Here is an 18,592-nt window from a genome sequence, read left to right on the forward strand (position 1 = left end):
GACAACTTGACAACTTATAGAAGATGGCCGATCAAATCAATGTAGATCAACAAGCCAGCTGCTAGATCAATGAAATTGGAAATCGTAGCGCCATCCTTCGAACTATTCAAATACCAATCCATTTCAAAACACGGTAATCTTCATTTGTTCGGAGATTACCGGCCATGGGCACAACACAGTTCATTCACAAAGCCTACTGACACAACAGATATTTTTTGGATTACAATTATTGCCAGTTAGGTGAGTTAACAAGAGTGCTTTATCATTATAAGGATGGTACATGCTTATTTATCTAGGGTACATGGTTTGTGTTACAATTTATGCTCAACAATATTTAATGCCTCACAAGGAAAACCCCAGGTTTACTCTTCTGGGATTTTGATGAAACTTTGGCTGATGATATAGTTTATTGTCAATCCGAACCCTTTAAAATATTATAGGTATATGCATGGCCGGTAATCTCCGAGCAAACGCCTGTAACCCGAGTTTAGTTAGAGCCCCCGCCGCTGGTCGCGCTTGTTTTCATTTTTTTTTTTTTTTTACTTTGAAATCGAATTTGACATATGACAGATACGTAAATGAAACATGGCGTCCATTGTAATAAATTTTTCATGAAGAGATTACCTAGAGTCTAGACAATATAATAAACGCTTGTTAAAGTAAAAAACAAATTAGCTGTCTAAGTGCATTGTTTAACGATGAAGAAATACCAAGAAAAATGCATGTATTATGTAGTTCCAGCGAGAAACGACGAAGTAAAAGTAAAATGGTTAATAATATTTGCAGGCTTTCAATCTAAGTGAGTACTTTTATTAATATGCATACTTCAAATTACTTCCATTTGATTGTACTATTCTGATATGATTTTTCATTACAGTTTAATAATGCAGTAATAATTGAGACATTTAACTATATCAATACTAGAAATTTTAAGGTTATAAATAGACAGAGAGAATTCCCGTCAGCTCTCTGAAAGGTATGTTATTAAATAACTAAATATAAATTATTTTTTTCAGCAGTATTAAAGGAAAATACGTTTAATTGTAAAATGGTTAGACGGTTTACTAAACACATTCACAAGTATACAAGTATTGATATGAGATGAATGAATACTCAGGAAAAAACAATTAGAATGAAGTCTGAAATATGTGCTGAAATCTTTGCTGATCTCCCACTAATATTGAACAGTAGGACTCGTAATTATATATTAAGTCAGTTTGGAGAACATACTAAAAACGCTAATGATATAATCGTAAGTGGAAGGAAATTCTCAATTAATGGTGAAATTCTAGCTAGTGCAAAGGTTAATTTGGGTTTGGCTATGTCACAGGAAAAGTTTTTAAGTATTAATAATTTCATTTTGATATTACAAGAAATATTATTATCACACATTGTATAGATTTTCAGGAACTGTCAAATGACAGGCAAAGTATAATCATGATTAATGATAAAATTCTAGCTAGTGCAAAGGGATAAAACACCCTTAATGTGCACTGCTTATTGCATTTGACTATTCTGAAAGAGATATCAATAGCTTTACTCTAAAATGTCTTATTGTAGATGCTATAAGAAAACTATTAAGTACTGTTATAATAATATCAATGATTTGTTTTTCTTTAAGACAATGATAATAATGACATTTTGAACCAACATTTGAATGCACATTAACAATAGCGCAGAAAAGATTCCTAAATAGAGACTGTACATCATAGATATTATGTAACTTAATGTTAATCAAAATAAATATATATGTAAATATATATGTAAATATATATATATATATATATATATATATATATATATATACACATGCAGGTATGAATTGTGGTTATATATGTATATGTATATATATATATATATATATATATATATATATATATATAATTGTTTAATATGAACAAAACAGCACTCAGATTTGTTTAACACAACTTTATTTTATGATTACAGACGTTTCGAGACCATGGTGTGTCTCATCTTCAGTGTAATTTCAAAAACAGTTACTTATATACTACACATTCTTTAATAATTTATTTAAATTTCATTTAATTTTTGATATACAAAAAACACCAACTATTCCTTGCAATGCTTGACACAGTACTAAAGAAACATATAACACTTACAGAAATATTCTAAACAAATTTGAAGTACTTCATTTAAAAGGTTCAAGTAATTTTGCGACTCTATTTTTAATAATTGGACAAATTAACTTATATGGAAAATTATTGCCAAGTAGGATCGTTTTAACTAATTAATAATATTAATAATATTAATATTATTATCATAATATTAATAATTTTCCATATAAGTTAATTTGTCCAATTATTAAAAATAGAGTCGCAAAATTACTTGAACCTTTTGATAAGAAACCGGAAGAGCCTGGCAAAACAAGTGTTCCTGAAAAAACTTTTTTCATTAATTTTCCATATCTTGACAATAATTTTGACCAATTATCAAAAAGACTTTTCAAAAAACACAATATTCGTATTACTTTTTCTTCATTAAAACAATTAAAATTTTTATATTCCAAAATTAAAGATGAAACTCCATTAACAAAAAAGAAAGATATAGTTTATAAAGTAAATTGTTTGGATTGTAATTGCTCTTATATTGGCCAGACCTGCCAGAACTTAGAAAAGAGACTCAGGCAACATGAATTACAATGTGAAAAAATAGATAACAAAAAATTTAAAAGTACACTTGTGGATCATGCTAATATCAACAACCATAAGTTTGATTTTGACAATCCCCAAATTTTATTCCATGAGAAAGACTTATTTAAACGGAGCATGGCAGAATCAATGTTAATAGTTCGGACTAACAATAGCATAAATCTAAGAACCGACACAAATATTTTACATGACACTTATATAAACATCATTAATAATTTATAAATTTTTTCATTTATCTTATTCTTTTCAATAAATTAATTTGTTTTTTCATTTTTATCGATTTTTGTATGCGATAGCACTCCTTTTGTTTACATTATAATGATACCCATTCTGTCTCCATCTAGATAAGTACTTCAAATTTGTTTAGAATATTTCTGTAAGTGTTATTTGTTTCTTTAGTACTGTGTCAAGCATTGCAAGAAATAGTTGGTGTTTTTTGTATATCAAAAATTAAATGAAATTTAAATAAATTATTAAAGAATGTGTAGTATATAAGTAACTGTTTTTGAAATTACACTGAAGATGAGACACACCATGGTCTCGAAACGTCTGTAATCATAAAATAAAGTTGTGTTAAACAAATCTGAGTGCTGTTTTGTTCATATTAAACAATTAATATTCGTTCCACTCATATCATAAAATTCTATATTATATATATATATATATAAATAATATATACTTTCATGTACATTTCTATTCTTTTTGTGCTCAGCTTGAAAGGCTGATATGCTAAAATGATATTACACACAAACATATGTGTATATACATACATATATATATATATATATATATATATATACATTGTGGATAGCGTGTACATTTATGTACATTTTTATGCTTTTCGCACATAGCTTATACAGCTTACTACCATCTATTTCTTATCATATATAATGTTATGTATATATATATATATATATATATATATATATATATATATATATATATATATATATATATATATATATATATTTTGTATGATTCTGAATTTGATGTTGACATATGTATTAACCAAGTCTAATAATCGGGCATAACATCAATAAAAAACATGAATTTCTTTCAAAAATTTATTTTAAATCCATACGTTTCGGCTATAATCCTAGCCTTCATTCAGTGGAAACTAAAAATAAAATTAAAAACTAAAACAATTGAATTGGAGTGAAAAGAAAAAATAAAATAGTAATTAGTACTTACAATTAGTAGATCTTAGTGTTAAATTGGAAAATTTTAATAATCCATGGTATTAGGATATGGTAATGCACTACACTATGTATTATAAACATTAACTTGAAATTACACGATATTTTCACAAAATACTGATTTGAAAAAATCACAAATGGATAGTGTGTTATTCGTAGACTGGTTGAAGATGTAATGGAGAAAGACATTTTTTAAAAAATATTTTTACCAAGATTCTAACATGTGCGGAACGAATTGCGAATCCTTTGCACGAACGCTTTTATTGTTTTGTAAGAAATTTGGAAATGTTATCTAAATAGAAGAGATTTGTGTCGCACAGCGTGTTGAGTTCATTCCGTTTATTTATTGTCTTATTGTTATAAATAGTTAAAAAAGATCCCTCTATAATTCTTCGTTTAAATAAACTTTGTTCGAATTGTAGTACAGTCGGATTAGAAAAGTCCATATTGTGTTTTAAAGTGTATATATGGTCTGCAAGTACAGTTTTGAATTGTTTGGGGTTTTTTGAATTATTTTTATGTTGTTGTAACCGTTTATTGAGGTTCTGGCTAGTTTCTCCTATGTAAATTAAATTACAGTCTAAACAATTTATTTGATAGACGAGATTTCTGAGTCGTTCGATATTAAATGGGGTTTTTGTTTTGGTAAAAATAGTGCTAGTAGTTGTAAAAAATTGTTCCTAAATTTTACGAAATAGACATTAAAAAATTCCAATTCATTAGTAATAATTCCCCATACAATAGTTTACAAAAAGTTAGTTTAAAATACATTACACTCACAATTAACAGGTGTATCAAAAATATTTGTAATTTTAGAAATACGATTGAAAAAATCACAAATTGGTTGTGTCGCACAGTAGAAATCGATGTTTTTGAAAACTTTTTATATTTAGAAACAATTAGAAACAACAAACAGTTCAATAGTTTGAAACTTTCGTATACTAACAAATTTAATAAACTATTACAAAATAAATTAGAAAATAACAAAATAATTTTAGATAAAAATATTATTGATAAGTGGTTAAAAAATTATTCTTCTATCGACATACCAGACAGACTATTGTACATATTCGCTTTAGGACCCAATTTTTCAGTTCCTGCTTCTTGTCGTAATTTTAACTTTATTAAATTGCTTAGTAATTTAGAATATGGTTTACAACAAATTAAAGATCCGAAAACTAAAATTCACACTAGAAATCTTTTTTGTAAAAAATTCATCCAACATATTAATTCCTTTAATACTAAAAATACAACTTACAATAATATTCTTAGAGACCTTAAAGCATGCAAAATATTTCTCAAAAATCATCCGGATATAGTGGTCACTAAAGCGGATAAAGGCAACATCACTGTTATCATAGACAAACAAGACTATATAAATAAAATATCTGAATTATTACTCGACACTAATACTTACAAAATTACCAATAACGATCCAACTGACTATATAAACCGCATGTGCCATAAATTTTTAGACAAACTTACAACTAACAAAAGAGATAACTTCTGACCTGAAAAATTTACACCCATATTTTCCCAGAATTTATGGCCTTCCCAAAGTCCACAAAAATAATTTACCTTTTAGACCAATAGTTTCGGACATTAATACCCCCCTATATAAACTTTCAAAATACATAAGTAACATTTTAACTACAATAACAAAACAATCACCACACTACATAAAAAATTCTTATGAACTCATTACTGACTTAAAACACAAGATAAATTATATACCAGACAACTACAAACTAATTAGTTTAGGCGTAGTCTCACTTTTTACTAATGTACCCCTAGACCTTATTTTAGACGCAATAACAATCCGATGGAATGAAATTTCCCCGTTGACTTCTTTATCGTTGCACTGGTTCAGGGAAACTATCAAGTTCATTGTCTCTAATACTTATTTTGAATTCAATGGCTCTTTCTATTATCAAATTTTTGGGGCGCCAATATCCTTACAACTTCTCGAAAATACAATTTTTAAAAATTACAATAAACATATTTTTTATTACCGTTATGTAGATGACATTATCACTTGTATCCCTAGTAATGATGTCACTATGATAATTGATCAATTTAACAACGTCAATAAAAAATTAAAATTTACAGTGGAATCGGAGACAATGAACTCGATAAGTTTCTTAGACATAAAACTTATACGTACTACAGATAACAAACTAATAACAAATTGGTACCAAAAACCAACTAACTCTGGACGTTACCTTAATTACTTTTCTTATCATCCACTCAAAATGAAAATAGGTACTATAATAAATCTAACGGACCACGCAATACTTCTATCGGAAAAAACATTTTGGGACAACAACATCAAATTAATTACAAAAATTCTAACAGATAACTCTTATCCCCTAAAACTTATAAATTCTGTAACTAGTAACAGACGAACGTACCTTTTGAATAAAATGGACAATTGCACAGTACATAACGATTTACCTGACTCAGAAACTCATTCTGGTGTAATATGTTTGCCATACATTAAAGAATTGTATGTTCCTCGGAAAAAACTTTTTTATAAATCTGGACTTCGACTTGTAACCAATTTTAGTACAACTACTAGCACTATTTTTACCAAGACAAAAACCCCATTTAATATTGAACGACTCAGAAATCTCGTCTATCAAATAAATTGTTTAGACTGTAATTTAATTTACATAGGAGAAACTAGCCAGAACCTTAATAAACGGTTACAACAACATAAAAACAATTCAAAAAACCCCAAATAATTCAAAACTGTACTTGCAGACCATATATATATACTTTAAAACACAATATGGACTTTTCTAATCCGACTGTACTACAATTCGAACAAAATTTATTTAAACGAAGAATTATAGAGGGATCTTTTTTAACTATTTATAACAATAAGACAATAAATAAACGGAATGAACTCAATACGCTGTGCGACACAAATCTCTTCTATTTAGATAACATTTCCAAATTTCTTACAAAACAATAAAAGCGTTCGTACAAAGGATTCGCAATTCGTTCCACACATGTTAGAATCTTGGTAAAAATATTTTTTAAAAAATGTCTTTCTCCATTACATCTTCAACCAGTCTACGAATAACACACTATCCATTTGTGATTTTTTCAAATCAGTATTTCGTGAAAATATTGTGTAATATCAAGTTAATGTTTATAATACATAGTGTAGTGCATTACCATATCCTAATACCATGGATTATTAAAATTTTCCAATTTAACACTAAGATCTACTAATTGTAAGTACTAATTACTATTTTATTTTTTATTTTCACTCCAATTCAATTGTTTTAGTTTTTAATTTTATTTTTAGTTTCCACTGAATGAAGGCTAGGATTATAGCCGAAACGTATGGATTTAAAATAAATTTTTGAAAGAAATTCATGTTTTTTATTGATGTTATGCCCGATTATTAGACTTGGTTAATACATATGTCAACATCAAATTCAGAATCATACAAAATATATATATATATATATATATATATATAAATATATGTATATATATATATATTATATATAATATATATATATATATATATATATATATATATATATATATATATGTATATATACATATGTGTGTGTGTAATATCATTTTAGCATATCAGCCTTTCAAGCTGAGCACAAAAAGAATAGAAATGTACATGAAAGTATATATATATATATATATATATATATATATATATATAACCACAATTCATACCTGCATGTGTATATATATATATATATATATATATATATACTAGCATACCCAGCCTTGCGTTGCAACGGCCCTTATTAAAATCCACCTGATTGAAATTTGAATCCGTTTGACAACCACATTGAATAACCAAGTGATTTTTATAAATTTGTTATATCTTATTTGGTATTACTATAATATGCCTTTAATATTTTCTTTAAAAATTTTCCATAAATTTATGATTAGACACTCATCGATTTCAATGCATTTTTCAAAATTTGTGATTACTTACAAAATGCTTATTATATAAATTTCCGACTATAAATTGATATTCATACTATCCCTGAAACTAACATGGATAAAGTTCTGAGGAATTCGAGTCCAAATCTATGTGCCAAAAATCACACTTCGAAATTTAATATAATATGATATAATATTTAGTTTTCAATCATGATTTATATTAATTTTGTGATGTTTATCTGAATGAACAACTTAAGCAAATTAAATCTTAATCATAAATCAATTTATTCATACATTTCCCGTAATATTGGGTCTGTTCGCAGTGAGCAGTTTGTGACAGTCCACAACTCTTCCAAACTCATTCTGATTTGTTACACTGCGCATGCGCCATCTCATGACAGTTTCCAACGGTTTGACAAGACGGTTTACATCGAACGCGACGAAACTGCCGAGAGTTCATTCGCATGTCTTCGGTATAGTTCGTTTCGTGTTTCTGTTTATTTGCTCAGTTTGAGTAAATGAAATGTTTAATGTGTTTTATGGAGAGAATTTAACATAATGAGTGACAACGAGTTTTTTTATGATTTTTTGCAGAACGATGAGGAGGAGTTAGATTTATTAGAGTTTGTTCAAGTTACAAAAAATGAAGAATATCTTGGTAAGTATCAGTTATTATAATTAAAAGAGGTTAATATAATATAATATTCCATAAGTGCAATTTAATCATTTTATAGTTTTATTTTGACAGAAAAAGTGGTGCCATTGTTTGATGACATACAATTTCTCGAGCACTTCAGAATAAGCAAAACAACGTGTTCTAATATATCAGAAATATATGAAGATAGTAAATATTATAACAAAATTAAATATGGACCATTCGGAAAAATCTGTGCATTTAATCAGGTAAAAAATGTACTATAATTGACAAACCAGTAAAATCATAATTAATTACATATTATTTTAGATACTAATATTTTTATGGTTTGCGGGACACCAAACATCCAGCTACAGGGATGTCAGTGATCGTTTTAATATAACGTTAAGTACTTTACATCGAATAGTGCAAAGGGTTGCTTTCTTTTTAAGCAATTTATCCCCAAAATTTATTAAATGGCCGAGTGATGAGGAAAAGTTGGTGATTGCCACAGAATTTGCTAAAAATGATTTTCTAAATGTAATTGGTGCAATTGACGGTTGCCACATTCGAATAGATAAACCGATAGAGGATCCAAATTCATATATGAACCGAAAAGGATTTTATTCAATTCATGTACTGCTTTTCATCTACTTGCATCTATATGTGTTTCACAGTATTCCAGTTTACAATTATATGTATTTTACAGATTCAGGCAGTTTGTGATGACCAAAAGAAAATTATAGATGTGTGCATTGGAAATCCTGGTTCTGTTCATGATGCCAGAATATTTCGAAAATCAAAATTGGGCTCAAATTTAATTCAAAAATGTGGACATTTTATTTTATTAGGAGATAATGGCTACCCACTAAATGCAAATTTGATGACACCTTATAAAAATACTCATGGCCTTACAGTAATTCAGAAAAATTTTAATAAAAAACTCAGCAGTAATCGAATTAAAATTGAGCATACATTCGGCATGCTAAAACAAAAGTTCAAACAACTATATCATTTAAAACTAAGAAATATAACTCTTATTTCTCACTTTATAAGAGCTTGCTGCGTTCTATATAATATGAGTCTCACTGATGAATTTGAATATTTGCAAATGGAAGATGAAAATAATGAGACATCAGATGATGTGGCAGATTCTGATCCTTATTCAACAGATGCTTCAATATTACGGGATCAAATTGCAGCTAATTTACCATTATAGGCCTAATTAGGCAACCCTACATTATTTATTTATTCATTAATTTATTCATAAGCACACCTTAATAATAACAATAAATATTATTTCAGGCTCTTGTCAAGTACTTATAATGTATTATTCTGTGAATGTTCTGTATTGAAAAAAAATTAAATGAATTAATAAATTAAAATCAGGCGTTTATATTGGATAATGATTTATTTATATTTATTGCAAATTTATGAATATTATTTTATTTTAGAGCACTCCATATTTTTGTTTTAGAATTGCCAATTTTTCTTCTTCTATTTGTATATGTAGGCTACAAAGTAAGCCTATAACGCTCAGATTAAAATTTGAAACCGTCAGACACCAATACATAGACAATAATACCAATTCTCGCAGTCACGAATCGACAGTCACAAACTGGTACAAACGCATCAAACCGAGCTGACCGAACGCGTAGATAAAAATCCACGACAGTTTGGGATTCAGTTTGGACACATCGAACGGTCAAAACGATCTGCGCATGCGTCTGACGGTTGTGTACTGTCGGCGACTGCACATCGAACAAACCCATTATAAAACGTCATTTTCGTCATTTGTTTTAAATTCGTAACCGCCCAAATTTATTTAAATTTGATAAATTTTATTATTCTGTATCCTAACTTAAATGTGATTTGTAATATAAGTTGGAATAATTAATGTATTTGTTCCTATTTGAATTCGTTAAAAATATTAATTCTTTTGACCTGTCAAAATTTTGACGTGTTAGTATCCGAACCAAATAAATATAAATTATAAATTTATTCATCTAATACTTTCCATAGATATTGACAAATGACACTTCCTTTTTTTTAGTTTAAAACTATCAAATTTTGTTTAAATTTATAAACATTATATATTTCTATTATTTTGAATATAGCATTTTGCCTAATTTGAATATAACTGTTGGATATATTCTAATATATCTGTTCCTTTTTCAATTAGTAAAAATAATATATTTTTAGAATTGTCAATTTTTTTTTCAGAAATCATAAATCGTTTTTTCTCGAAGTTTCCATAAATATTGACATTTGTCATTTTAGTGTTTTGTTTTTTTTTAGTAAATTTCTGTCAAAATTCATGGAAATTTATAAAAAATATAAAACTAAATATTTCCTTCTTGGTCGAAATTTAATATAATATGATAAAATATTTTTCAATGATGTTTTGTATCTACAATATTGCCTATAACAAAACTTGGAATAATTAATGTATTTGTTTCTTATTGAAGTCGTTAGAAATTCAATTTTTCTGAACTGTCAAAATTTTGTTTATTATTAATATTAAATTTAATATGTCATTTTTTTATTGTGATCTATAATGTTTTGAGGAAGTTTTGGTATCCGAACTAATTTCGTAAGCAAATCAAATAAATATAAATTATAAATCTATCTATCTAATAATTTTTATAAATATTGACAAATGTCAATTCACGTTTTTTTAATGTCAACTTTTATTTAAATTTATAAACATTGATTTTTAATTAGATTTAAAACTATAAACAGTGATTTTGAATATAGCATTGCATCTAATTTGGATATAAATGTTGGATATATCTTTAATATGTATATGTTTTTGAATTATATTTTTTGAACTGTCAAATTTTTTTTTCCAAAAACGTTAATCTTTTTTTCTCGAATTTTCCATAAATTTTGACATTTGTCATTTGTGTTTTGTTTTTTTTTGGTCATTTTCTGTCAAAATTTTTTGAAATTTATAAAAATTATGTATTTATATTTTAAATTTACTTCTCAAAATTTCCTATAACCTAAGTTGGATATATATGCACACGATGAGCCAATAAAATTTAAAATCGGTCCAGTAGTTTGGGCGTCCATCGCGAACCAACATCGTGACACGAGATTTATATATATATAGATATATATTTATTTTGATTAACATTAAGTTACATAATGAGTTCGTTCCATCCGAACCAATCTGACAGTCCGGAACTGTCCGCGCATGCGCAGAACACTTTTTTCTGTTCCATCCAAAATTTCGGATTCCAAACTGTTGCGGACTGTCAGTAATGCGTTCCATCAAGCAGTCCGATGAGTTTGAAACTATCATTTTGTGTTTGTACTCGGCACAAACAAAAACTCCGCAATTTAATACGATTAAAATAGAATGTTATTTAATCTCAAATAGAACATTAAAAATTTAATGAACTTACAGGAGTTCAAACATTGTAGAATATTAGATTAAAGCGACCTAACGATATATAACTAGGAAATATTAAAAAGTAAATTCATTGATATAATTAAGTTATATTTTATTAGAATATGTTTTATATATATATATATATATATATATTAAACTTATATTTATGTAATAAAATAATAATTATTAATACAATCGAGTGAGCTCCGAGTTCGATCGCGTTGCATGTATCAAAACCAAACCATTGCCAACTGCCATGAAAAAATCAGAAAGAGTTTGATCTAGTTTGAAACAGTTTCGGACTGTCAGATTTGCTCGGATGGAACGAACCCAATATCTATGATGTACAGTCTCTATTTGGGAATCTTTTCTGCGCTATTGTTAATGTGCATTCAAATGTTGGTTCAAAATGTCATTATTATCATTGTCTTAAAGAAAAACAAATCATTGATATTATTATAACAGTACTTAATAGTTTTCTTATAGCATCTACAATAAGACATTTTAGAGTAAAGCTATTGACATCTCTTTCAGAATAGTCAAATGCAATAAGCAGTGCACATTAAGGGTGTTTTATCCCTTTGCACTAGCTAGAATTTTATCATTAATCATGATTATACTTTGCCTGTCATTTGACAGTTCCTGAAAATCTATACAATGTGATTCCCTTTATCATCATTAAACAACGTAGATAATAATATTTCTTGTAATATCAAAATGAAATTATTAATACTTAAAAACTTTTCCTGTGACATAGCCAAACCCAAATTAACCTTTGCACTAGCTAGAATTTCACCATTAATTGAGAATTTCCTTCCACTTACGATTATATCATTAGTGTTTTTAGTATGTTCTCCAAACTGACTTAATATATAATTACGAGTCCTACTGTTCAATATTAGTGGGAGATCAGCAAAGATTTCAGCACATATTTCAGACTTCATTCTAATTGTTTTTTCCTGAGTATTCATTCATCTCATAGCAATACTTGTATACTTGTGAATGTGTTTAGTAAACCGTCTAACCATTTTACAATTAAACGTATTTTCTTTTAATACTGCTGAAAAGAATAATTTATATTTAGTTATTTAATAACATACCTTTCAGAGATCTGACGGGAATTCTCTCTGTCTATTTATAACCTTAAAATTTCTAGTATTGATATAGTTAAATGTCTCAATTATTACTGAATTATTAAACTGTAATGAAAAATCATATCAGAATAGTACAATCAAATGGAAGTAATTTGAAGTATGCATATTAATAAAAGTGGATAATGTGTATATTTATGTACATTTCTATGCTATGTGTGCATTGTTTATAAAGAGAAATACTATGTAGATATAATGTAGAATGTTTTTGTGAAAAATAAATGCTTCTAAATTTTTTTTTTTTCAATTTTTCTTTTTTTAAATTATGAATTAAAACGGTCCATATAATTTTGGTTCATTTCTATAGTATTTTTTATACGCACCCGTTCAGGCGACTAGTGCCATCTGTAGAGAGGGGCTTTAACTAACACAGGAATGTGGCAACGAAATATGGCCCGAGAGAGCGATATATATACTCTTCTTTTATCTATGGGTATATGCTTATTTATCTATTATATATATTTATCTATGGTGTTCCCTATCAATATGTCCTGATAGCTGTGCTAGTTAAAGGGCTTGTTCTTAGTTTTTGTATTTAGGATTCCGATTCACATATTTTTGTAATATTTCATCATTGAACTTCATCATTTTTAACTCTCTTATTTATGAATCCGAATGCAAAAACTAGAAACAAGCGCTTCAACTAGCAAAGCTAGTACAGAAGTACTATTTAAATTTCTTAATATTCATTATTCAAGGTGAAGCTTATGCTTGGGGGATGGGTGGAAATGGTGAACTTGGTACTGGATCTGATGATGATGTTCTAGCACCAGTTCAAGTAAATCTATGATTATATTTACATGAACAAATTCAAAATAATTTAATATGGTTAATTTTTTTTACTCTAAAGGTAACTGGGAAGCATATCAATGGTAAAAAAGTCCTGCAGTTAGTGGTGGTGGAAAACATACAATTTTCCTTACTAAATAATATATTTAAGAACTTCGCCAATTTTAATTAGTAATTACAACATTACTTGGTTCTACAGGCCAAGTTTATTATTTTTTAATAAATCAATAATATTGTAGTTGTTTGCAGATTGAATTGATTAACAATCTATTAATTTTATAAATGCCTTATCTGTTTAACACACTTTTGTGTACCTAAGAAATGATTTACATTATTTTAACATTGATAAAATTTACTCTGTATCTTATTATAGTATTTTTGAAAGTTTTAATAGTATATTAGTCAAATATACAAATTACTTATATAAAACTATATAATATAATGTAATTAAAAAAATTGTAAATATTAGATGGAAACCTTTTGTATTTTAAAGATAATAAAATTTAGTTCAAGTAACTAATGAAACCATTAACTTTCATATAATATTTTTATATACATGCATGTTTTACTGTAGTCCAATGTTCAAAAAAATAAATATGGTTGTTCGCTTTTTTTTTGTCTCAAAATCTAGATGTTAAAAGCCGCTCAAGTACAATAAGTGTTACAAATTCCTTCTTTAATTTTGTTAAGAATTCGTTTTTAAATATTTTATGATCATTGCATTATTTAGATTATTTACTTTAAGTGGGCACAGGACGCACATGCAGATTAGATAATTTTTCAATAGCTTAAGCACATACTTATCCCTTTTATATTTTTCTTATTATCAAACTTATTTTCCACACTGCACAGGAAACTGATTATGTTTACTTATCTATGCTGATTATGGCAAATATTTATTATACATATTATCCTTGTTATAAACACATGTACGCTTCCAAGAAAATGTACCAGGTCAAATGCAAACATCTGCATTAATACATATTATAGAAATTTCCTAAATACTATGTATGCAATAGTGTATATTTGCAACTGCCTCTTCTACACAGATATTTATTTGTTAATGCTTATGTTATATTCAAATTCATAGTTAGTATTCAGTTAGCTTTGATACTAAGAACATGCTAAGCCTAGTAAATGTTGGAATGGAAATTTAAACTACGCAGACAATTATGTTAAGGAAATCAACGCCCTAACAAATATATTGTTGGAGATTTGTGCTAAACAGGAGCACAATAAAATCTATAAATTTTAGCAGTATTATTTGTTGCAGCACTGAAAAAATACTCATTACACACTGAAAATGCTTCTCTGAAATATTAAAGTTTAACTCCTAAAAATACCAGAATCGTATCAAGATATATATATATATATATATTGCAATCATAACAAAAATATGAATAATTAATTATTGGTTATAAGATATATATATATATATATATATATATATATAAACAAGTATTAAAAATATAACTATTTACATGCACAAATATCATTATTTGAGAATTACTTTTCAAAACCATAATATGTAAGTAAGTAAGTAATTCTCCCGGACAGATCAAATAGATTAATCTAATTATGTCAATAAGTTTTCTTTGTAAAATAGTTCCCTATTTTTACTTTATTTCATCAAGTCTGTATCATATTAGTCAAATCACAGTGACTTAATGTGATGATGGCACCGATATGTGAAATCTAATTAGAAATAGAAAAATATATGCCTCACTCCAATAATGTGGTCAATGATGCCATTAGAACTATACCACCAATCAATGCTCCAAATTGTTTAATCGACTCTTTTGGATCCCTTTCTTGCAGCAAGTCAGGTAGCACTGTAACTAAACTTATGTGGAGAAATCCGCCGGCTGTGAAGGGCATTATCCAGCATGTTCTAGCTTCTGGAGAAGATGTATTAAGACATTAGAATTTATTTATAATGTAATGCAGTATACAAGCTTTGCTAACGTCATTGATATTTTAGCATTAAAGGGTATGGGCGCACTGCCATAGAGTCTTTTTGGAAAAAAACGATATACTAATTTTCAACTTTGTACCTTATCTTATGGCCGAGATATCATTGAAAATATGCTAAAGTGGGCCCTTATTTGAAACTAACTTTTTAGCCTGACCTTGAAAAGATAACAAAAAAAAAATTACGTGGTTATACTCATATTGGCTTATACAACATTATGTAGAAGAATCGATGCCAAATAATTATTTATTATTAGTTAAAAAAGATAATATAATTTTTCAATTAATGTTTTCGGGCAATGCGTTTAGTTGGACCACCTTCTAATTAGCGTTATTCGAAAGAATATTATCTTTTCTTATAGTACTGTAAATATTGTTCAAATCAATTGTGTGAAACACATCGCAAAATTGAAAAAAATTGGAGCCAGTACACCCGCGCGTAACGCTAATAGTACCATCATTTATGTTTACTTATCTATGGAGTACCATACTCTTCTTTTATCTATGAATAGCACCCTGCAATTGCATGCAGTTCGTTCGGACGCGAAGCAGTGCGCGATGCGCCCGAAACTATTCTTAATGCGAAAATATTTATATGTATACTAGATGACCCGACAGACGTTGTCCTGTACCCAACTCTGCATTTTTTCAAAATCCTGTTCTAATATTCACCGTTCAGTTAAAATTAATAATTATTGTTTTTCGAATTACTATTTACATCAATAAATGAGTGAATGTAGAACTGCTTCAAATAAAATGATGATTCTTAATTCCCACAGTTAACACTTTAATTATCCCTTTAACAAATATTAAAATATGTTCAATAAAATTATATAATAAAAATCAAACACTGCAATTTATAGTACAAATTTATTTCCAATAGCTCAATTCATTTTAATGTCAAGGGTTATACAAATTTTTAGTCATACCTGTAGGTGTGGATGTAAAAATGAATGATTTTTTGTTTACTCACGACTAAAACATTGACTTTCCAAATGTATCACACAAAAAATCATCGCCTGCCTTTGTGATTTATAGCATAATTTACACGTGTTGAAAATTGAAGTTTTTTATAGGGTATAACAAATTCAGAAAGAATTCATAAATAGCATTCCCGGTAAAGGTACAATATCACATTGGTTTTTTCTACCCAAAATAATGGCTTCAATAATGTTGCCTATAATTTTTATATATTTGTACCATATTTTAACTGGCTTTAGTAATTTTTATATCTAAATTACATTTTTCTCACTAATAAATTTATATACATTATTGCTTAAGTTTATATTTGAAGTGAATTAATTTGTCAAATCCTGTTCACTTGTGCTCTATTCAATCTACGATCAACAAAATTGCAGTAAATGGAGAGGAAAAAACCGTGTGTCGGAAAATAGGCTAATCTTAATCTTAAATTCAGAAGTGAAAACAATTTGCACTCCGTCACCACCCACCGGATTAATTGAATTATAACTCTTTTAATTCTGATTTTATCAATACTTGCAATACACTATTTTGAAGGCAATTAAATGAGGTACAACTTTCTCTATCATAAATTTTACCGTAACTTCTCTTATTTTGAAATGGCAAAGGATTGAAGGACTCGAAAGACATTCTGGTTGTACACTATCAATATTTGTGTAACAGAAAAATAATAAAAAGCAATAATTGGTCAGTAAAAGACCTTGAATTTTCATTTATATACCTTTATACGTATCTTTTATTTTTTTTAAATAGATTTTTTTTTCATGAAATCATGAGCTTTTTGGAAATCCTTTGCACTAAAGTTTTGGTATTTTCTAGAATCCGTCAAGATCTCTTAAACCAAGTTGATTCCAGAGGGAATACGATTATTTTTAATTTTGGTGGAAATGGCACTCAAAAACTATTTGCTTTAAACGAAAAAAATATTGTATGCGTCTTTTATCTTACACGCAGAAGTATTAATTTTAAAGCTTATTTTGAGTACTATAAAACCCCATTTTCATATCTAGCTTAATATTGTTTTTAGAACAATTTATAGAACACCGATTTATTAGGATTTTGATTGATATAATTTTGTTCATTACATGATTTTCGTTTAAATGTATATTTTTAGAAATAATTGCCAAAAACGATGAAAAACGCAAAAAACAACAAATTTTCAGTAGCCAGTAACTTGAAAAGTAATTTCTTTTTTGAAAAACATTATTAAACATTTTTCTATTCTAATTAGTTCTTTTATCGATATCCGACGTTAGTTTGAAAGAGATACAATTGAACCACTGAAAAGAGATGTCATTCCCCCGGGAAGTTGCAAATGATTCTAAATTATTTTTACTTTTAAACTTGAGAGTAAGATGAACCTAATTCCAAAATTTCATGCAAATTGGAGCACATTAAAAATATTCAGACCCAAAATGCTCCATTGTCTTGAGTAAATATTTCGTATCCAATGCCAAACATATGAATTTTTGACACAATGAAACTTCTAAATAATTGTTTGAATAAATAAATTATTTTTGTATCGTGGTTTAGTAAAGTAAGGCAAAACACGACAGCATTTAAAAGTTAAAAAATAATAATTAATCAAAGTGAATTGTAGGCTTAGTTTTATGTGCGATCACTGACAGACGCATGCGCAGACTGCATCACCTGTCAGATGTTGACTGTATCTTATACTAAATCTTATATAATATTATTTTAATTTTTAGCACATCTCAGCTTCTTTTTGGCAATAATAATGTAGTCCTTACATTTTTCTTATTTATAATCATAAATATATTATATTTTAATATTGTCTTAGCCTATAAGTGAATGGAAATGTCTGGCAAATGACAGTCGTCTTTTGTTTTTAATGTCAAACTATGCCTTAAATATTTTCA

At 27.6% G+C, this 18,592-nt stretch overlaps 3 protein-coding genes across 7 annotated transcripts in view; 2 read left to right on the forward strand and 1 right to left on the reverse strand.

Annotated features, from left to right (window-relative positions):
• The first annotated feature begins 153 nt into the window (after nucleotides 1-153).
• LOC113377373 (regulator of chromosome condensation-like) lies at nucleotides 154-14,001 on the forward strand. The gene is made up of 3 exons (XM_026617671.1): nucleotides 154-240; nucleotides 13,670-13,749; nucleotides 13,822-14,001. Exons 2-3 carry the CDS (start codon nucleotides 13,690-13,692, stop codon nucleotides 13,930-13,932), a joined length of 171 nt encoding a protein of 56 aa, XP_026473456.1. The 5' UTR covers nucleotides 154-240; nucleotides 13,670-13,689; the 3' UTR covers nucleotides 13,933-14,001.
• Nucleotides 8,041-9,692, forward strand: LOC113377372 (putative nuclease HARBI1). Of its 2 annotated transcripts, XM_026617670.1 has the most exons (5): nucleotides 8,041-8,262; nucleotides 8,384-8,447; nucleotides 8,538-8,692; nucleotides 8,754-9,059; nucleotides 9,133-9,692. In XM_026617670.1, the coding sequence occupies exons 1-5, from the start codon at nucleotides 8,254-8,256 to the stop codon at nucleotides 9,640-9,642; spliced, it is 1,044 nt and encodes a 347-aa protein (XP_026473455.1). In that variant the 5' UTR covers nucleotides 8,041-8,253; the 3' UTR covers nucleotides 9,643-9,692. The 2 variants fall into 2 exon arrangements, with proteins under 2 accessions (XP_026473455.1, XP_026473454.1); XM_026617669.1 differs by lacking the exon at nucleotides 8,041-8,262 and having other exon boundaries at nucleotides 8,291-8,447.
• A 1,219-nt stretch (nucleotides 14,002-15,220) lies between the features above and the next one.
• The window catches only part of LOC113376927 (zinc transporter ZIP13 homolog), a 64,631-nt gene continuing 61,259 nt past the window's right edge, over nucleotides 15,221-18,592 (reverse strand). For all 4 annotated transcript variants that reach the window (XM_026617038.1, XM_026617034.1, XM_026617037.1 and 1 more), the window contains one exon: nucleotides 15,221-15,658. In XM_026617038.1, the coding sequence (XP_026472823.1) occupies nucleotides 15,483-15,658 (176 nt within the window). In that variant the 3' untranslated portion in view covers nucleotides 15,221-15,482. The remainder of the gene's footprint in view (nucleotides 15,659-18,592) is intronic.

Source organism: Ctenocephalides felis, unplaced genomic scaffold (assembly GCF_003426905.1).
Source record: "Ctenocephalides felis isolate EL2017-DRISC unplaced genomic scaffold, ASM342690v1 CF-g0.4_SCAFFOLD_01886, whole genome shotgun sequence".
In the NCBI taxonomy this organism is placed as follows: domain Eukaryota; kingdom Metazoa; phylum Arthropoda; class Insecta; order Siphonaptera; family Pulicidae; genus Ctenocephalides; species Ctenocephalides felis.

Coding starts and splice junctions, on each gene's coding strand:
- LOC113377373 (XM_026617671.1), top strand. CDS start 13,690: ATGGGTGGAAATGGTGAACTTGGTACTGGATCTGATGATGATGTTCTA. Junction 13,750..13,821: donor ATGTTCTAGCACCAGTTCAA/GTAAATCTATGA, acceptor TTTACTCTAAAG/GTAACTGGGAAGCATATCAA.
- LOC113377372 (XM_026617669.1), top strand. CDS start 8,348: ATGAGTGACAACGAGTTTTTTTATGATTTTTTGCAGAACGATGAGGAG. Junction 8,693..8,753: donor AAATCTGTGCATTTAATCAG/GTAAAAAATGTA, acceptor ATATTATTTTAG/ATACTAATATTTTTATGGTT. Junction 9,060..9,132: donor AAGGATTTTATTCAATTCAT/GTACTGCTTTTC, acceptor TGTATTTTACAG/ATTCAGGCAGTTTGTGATGA.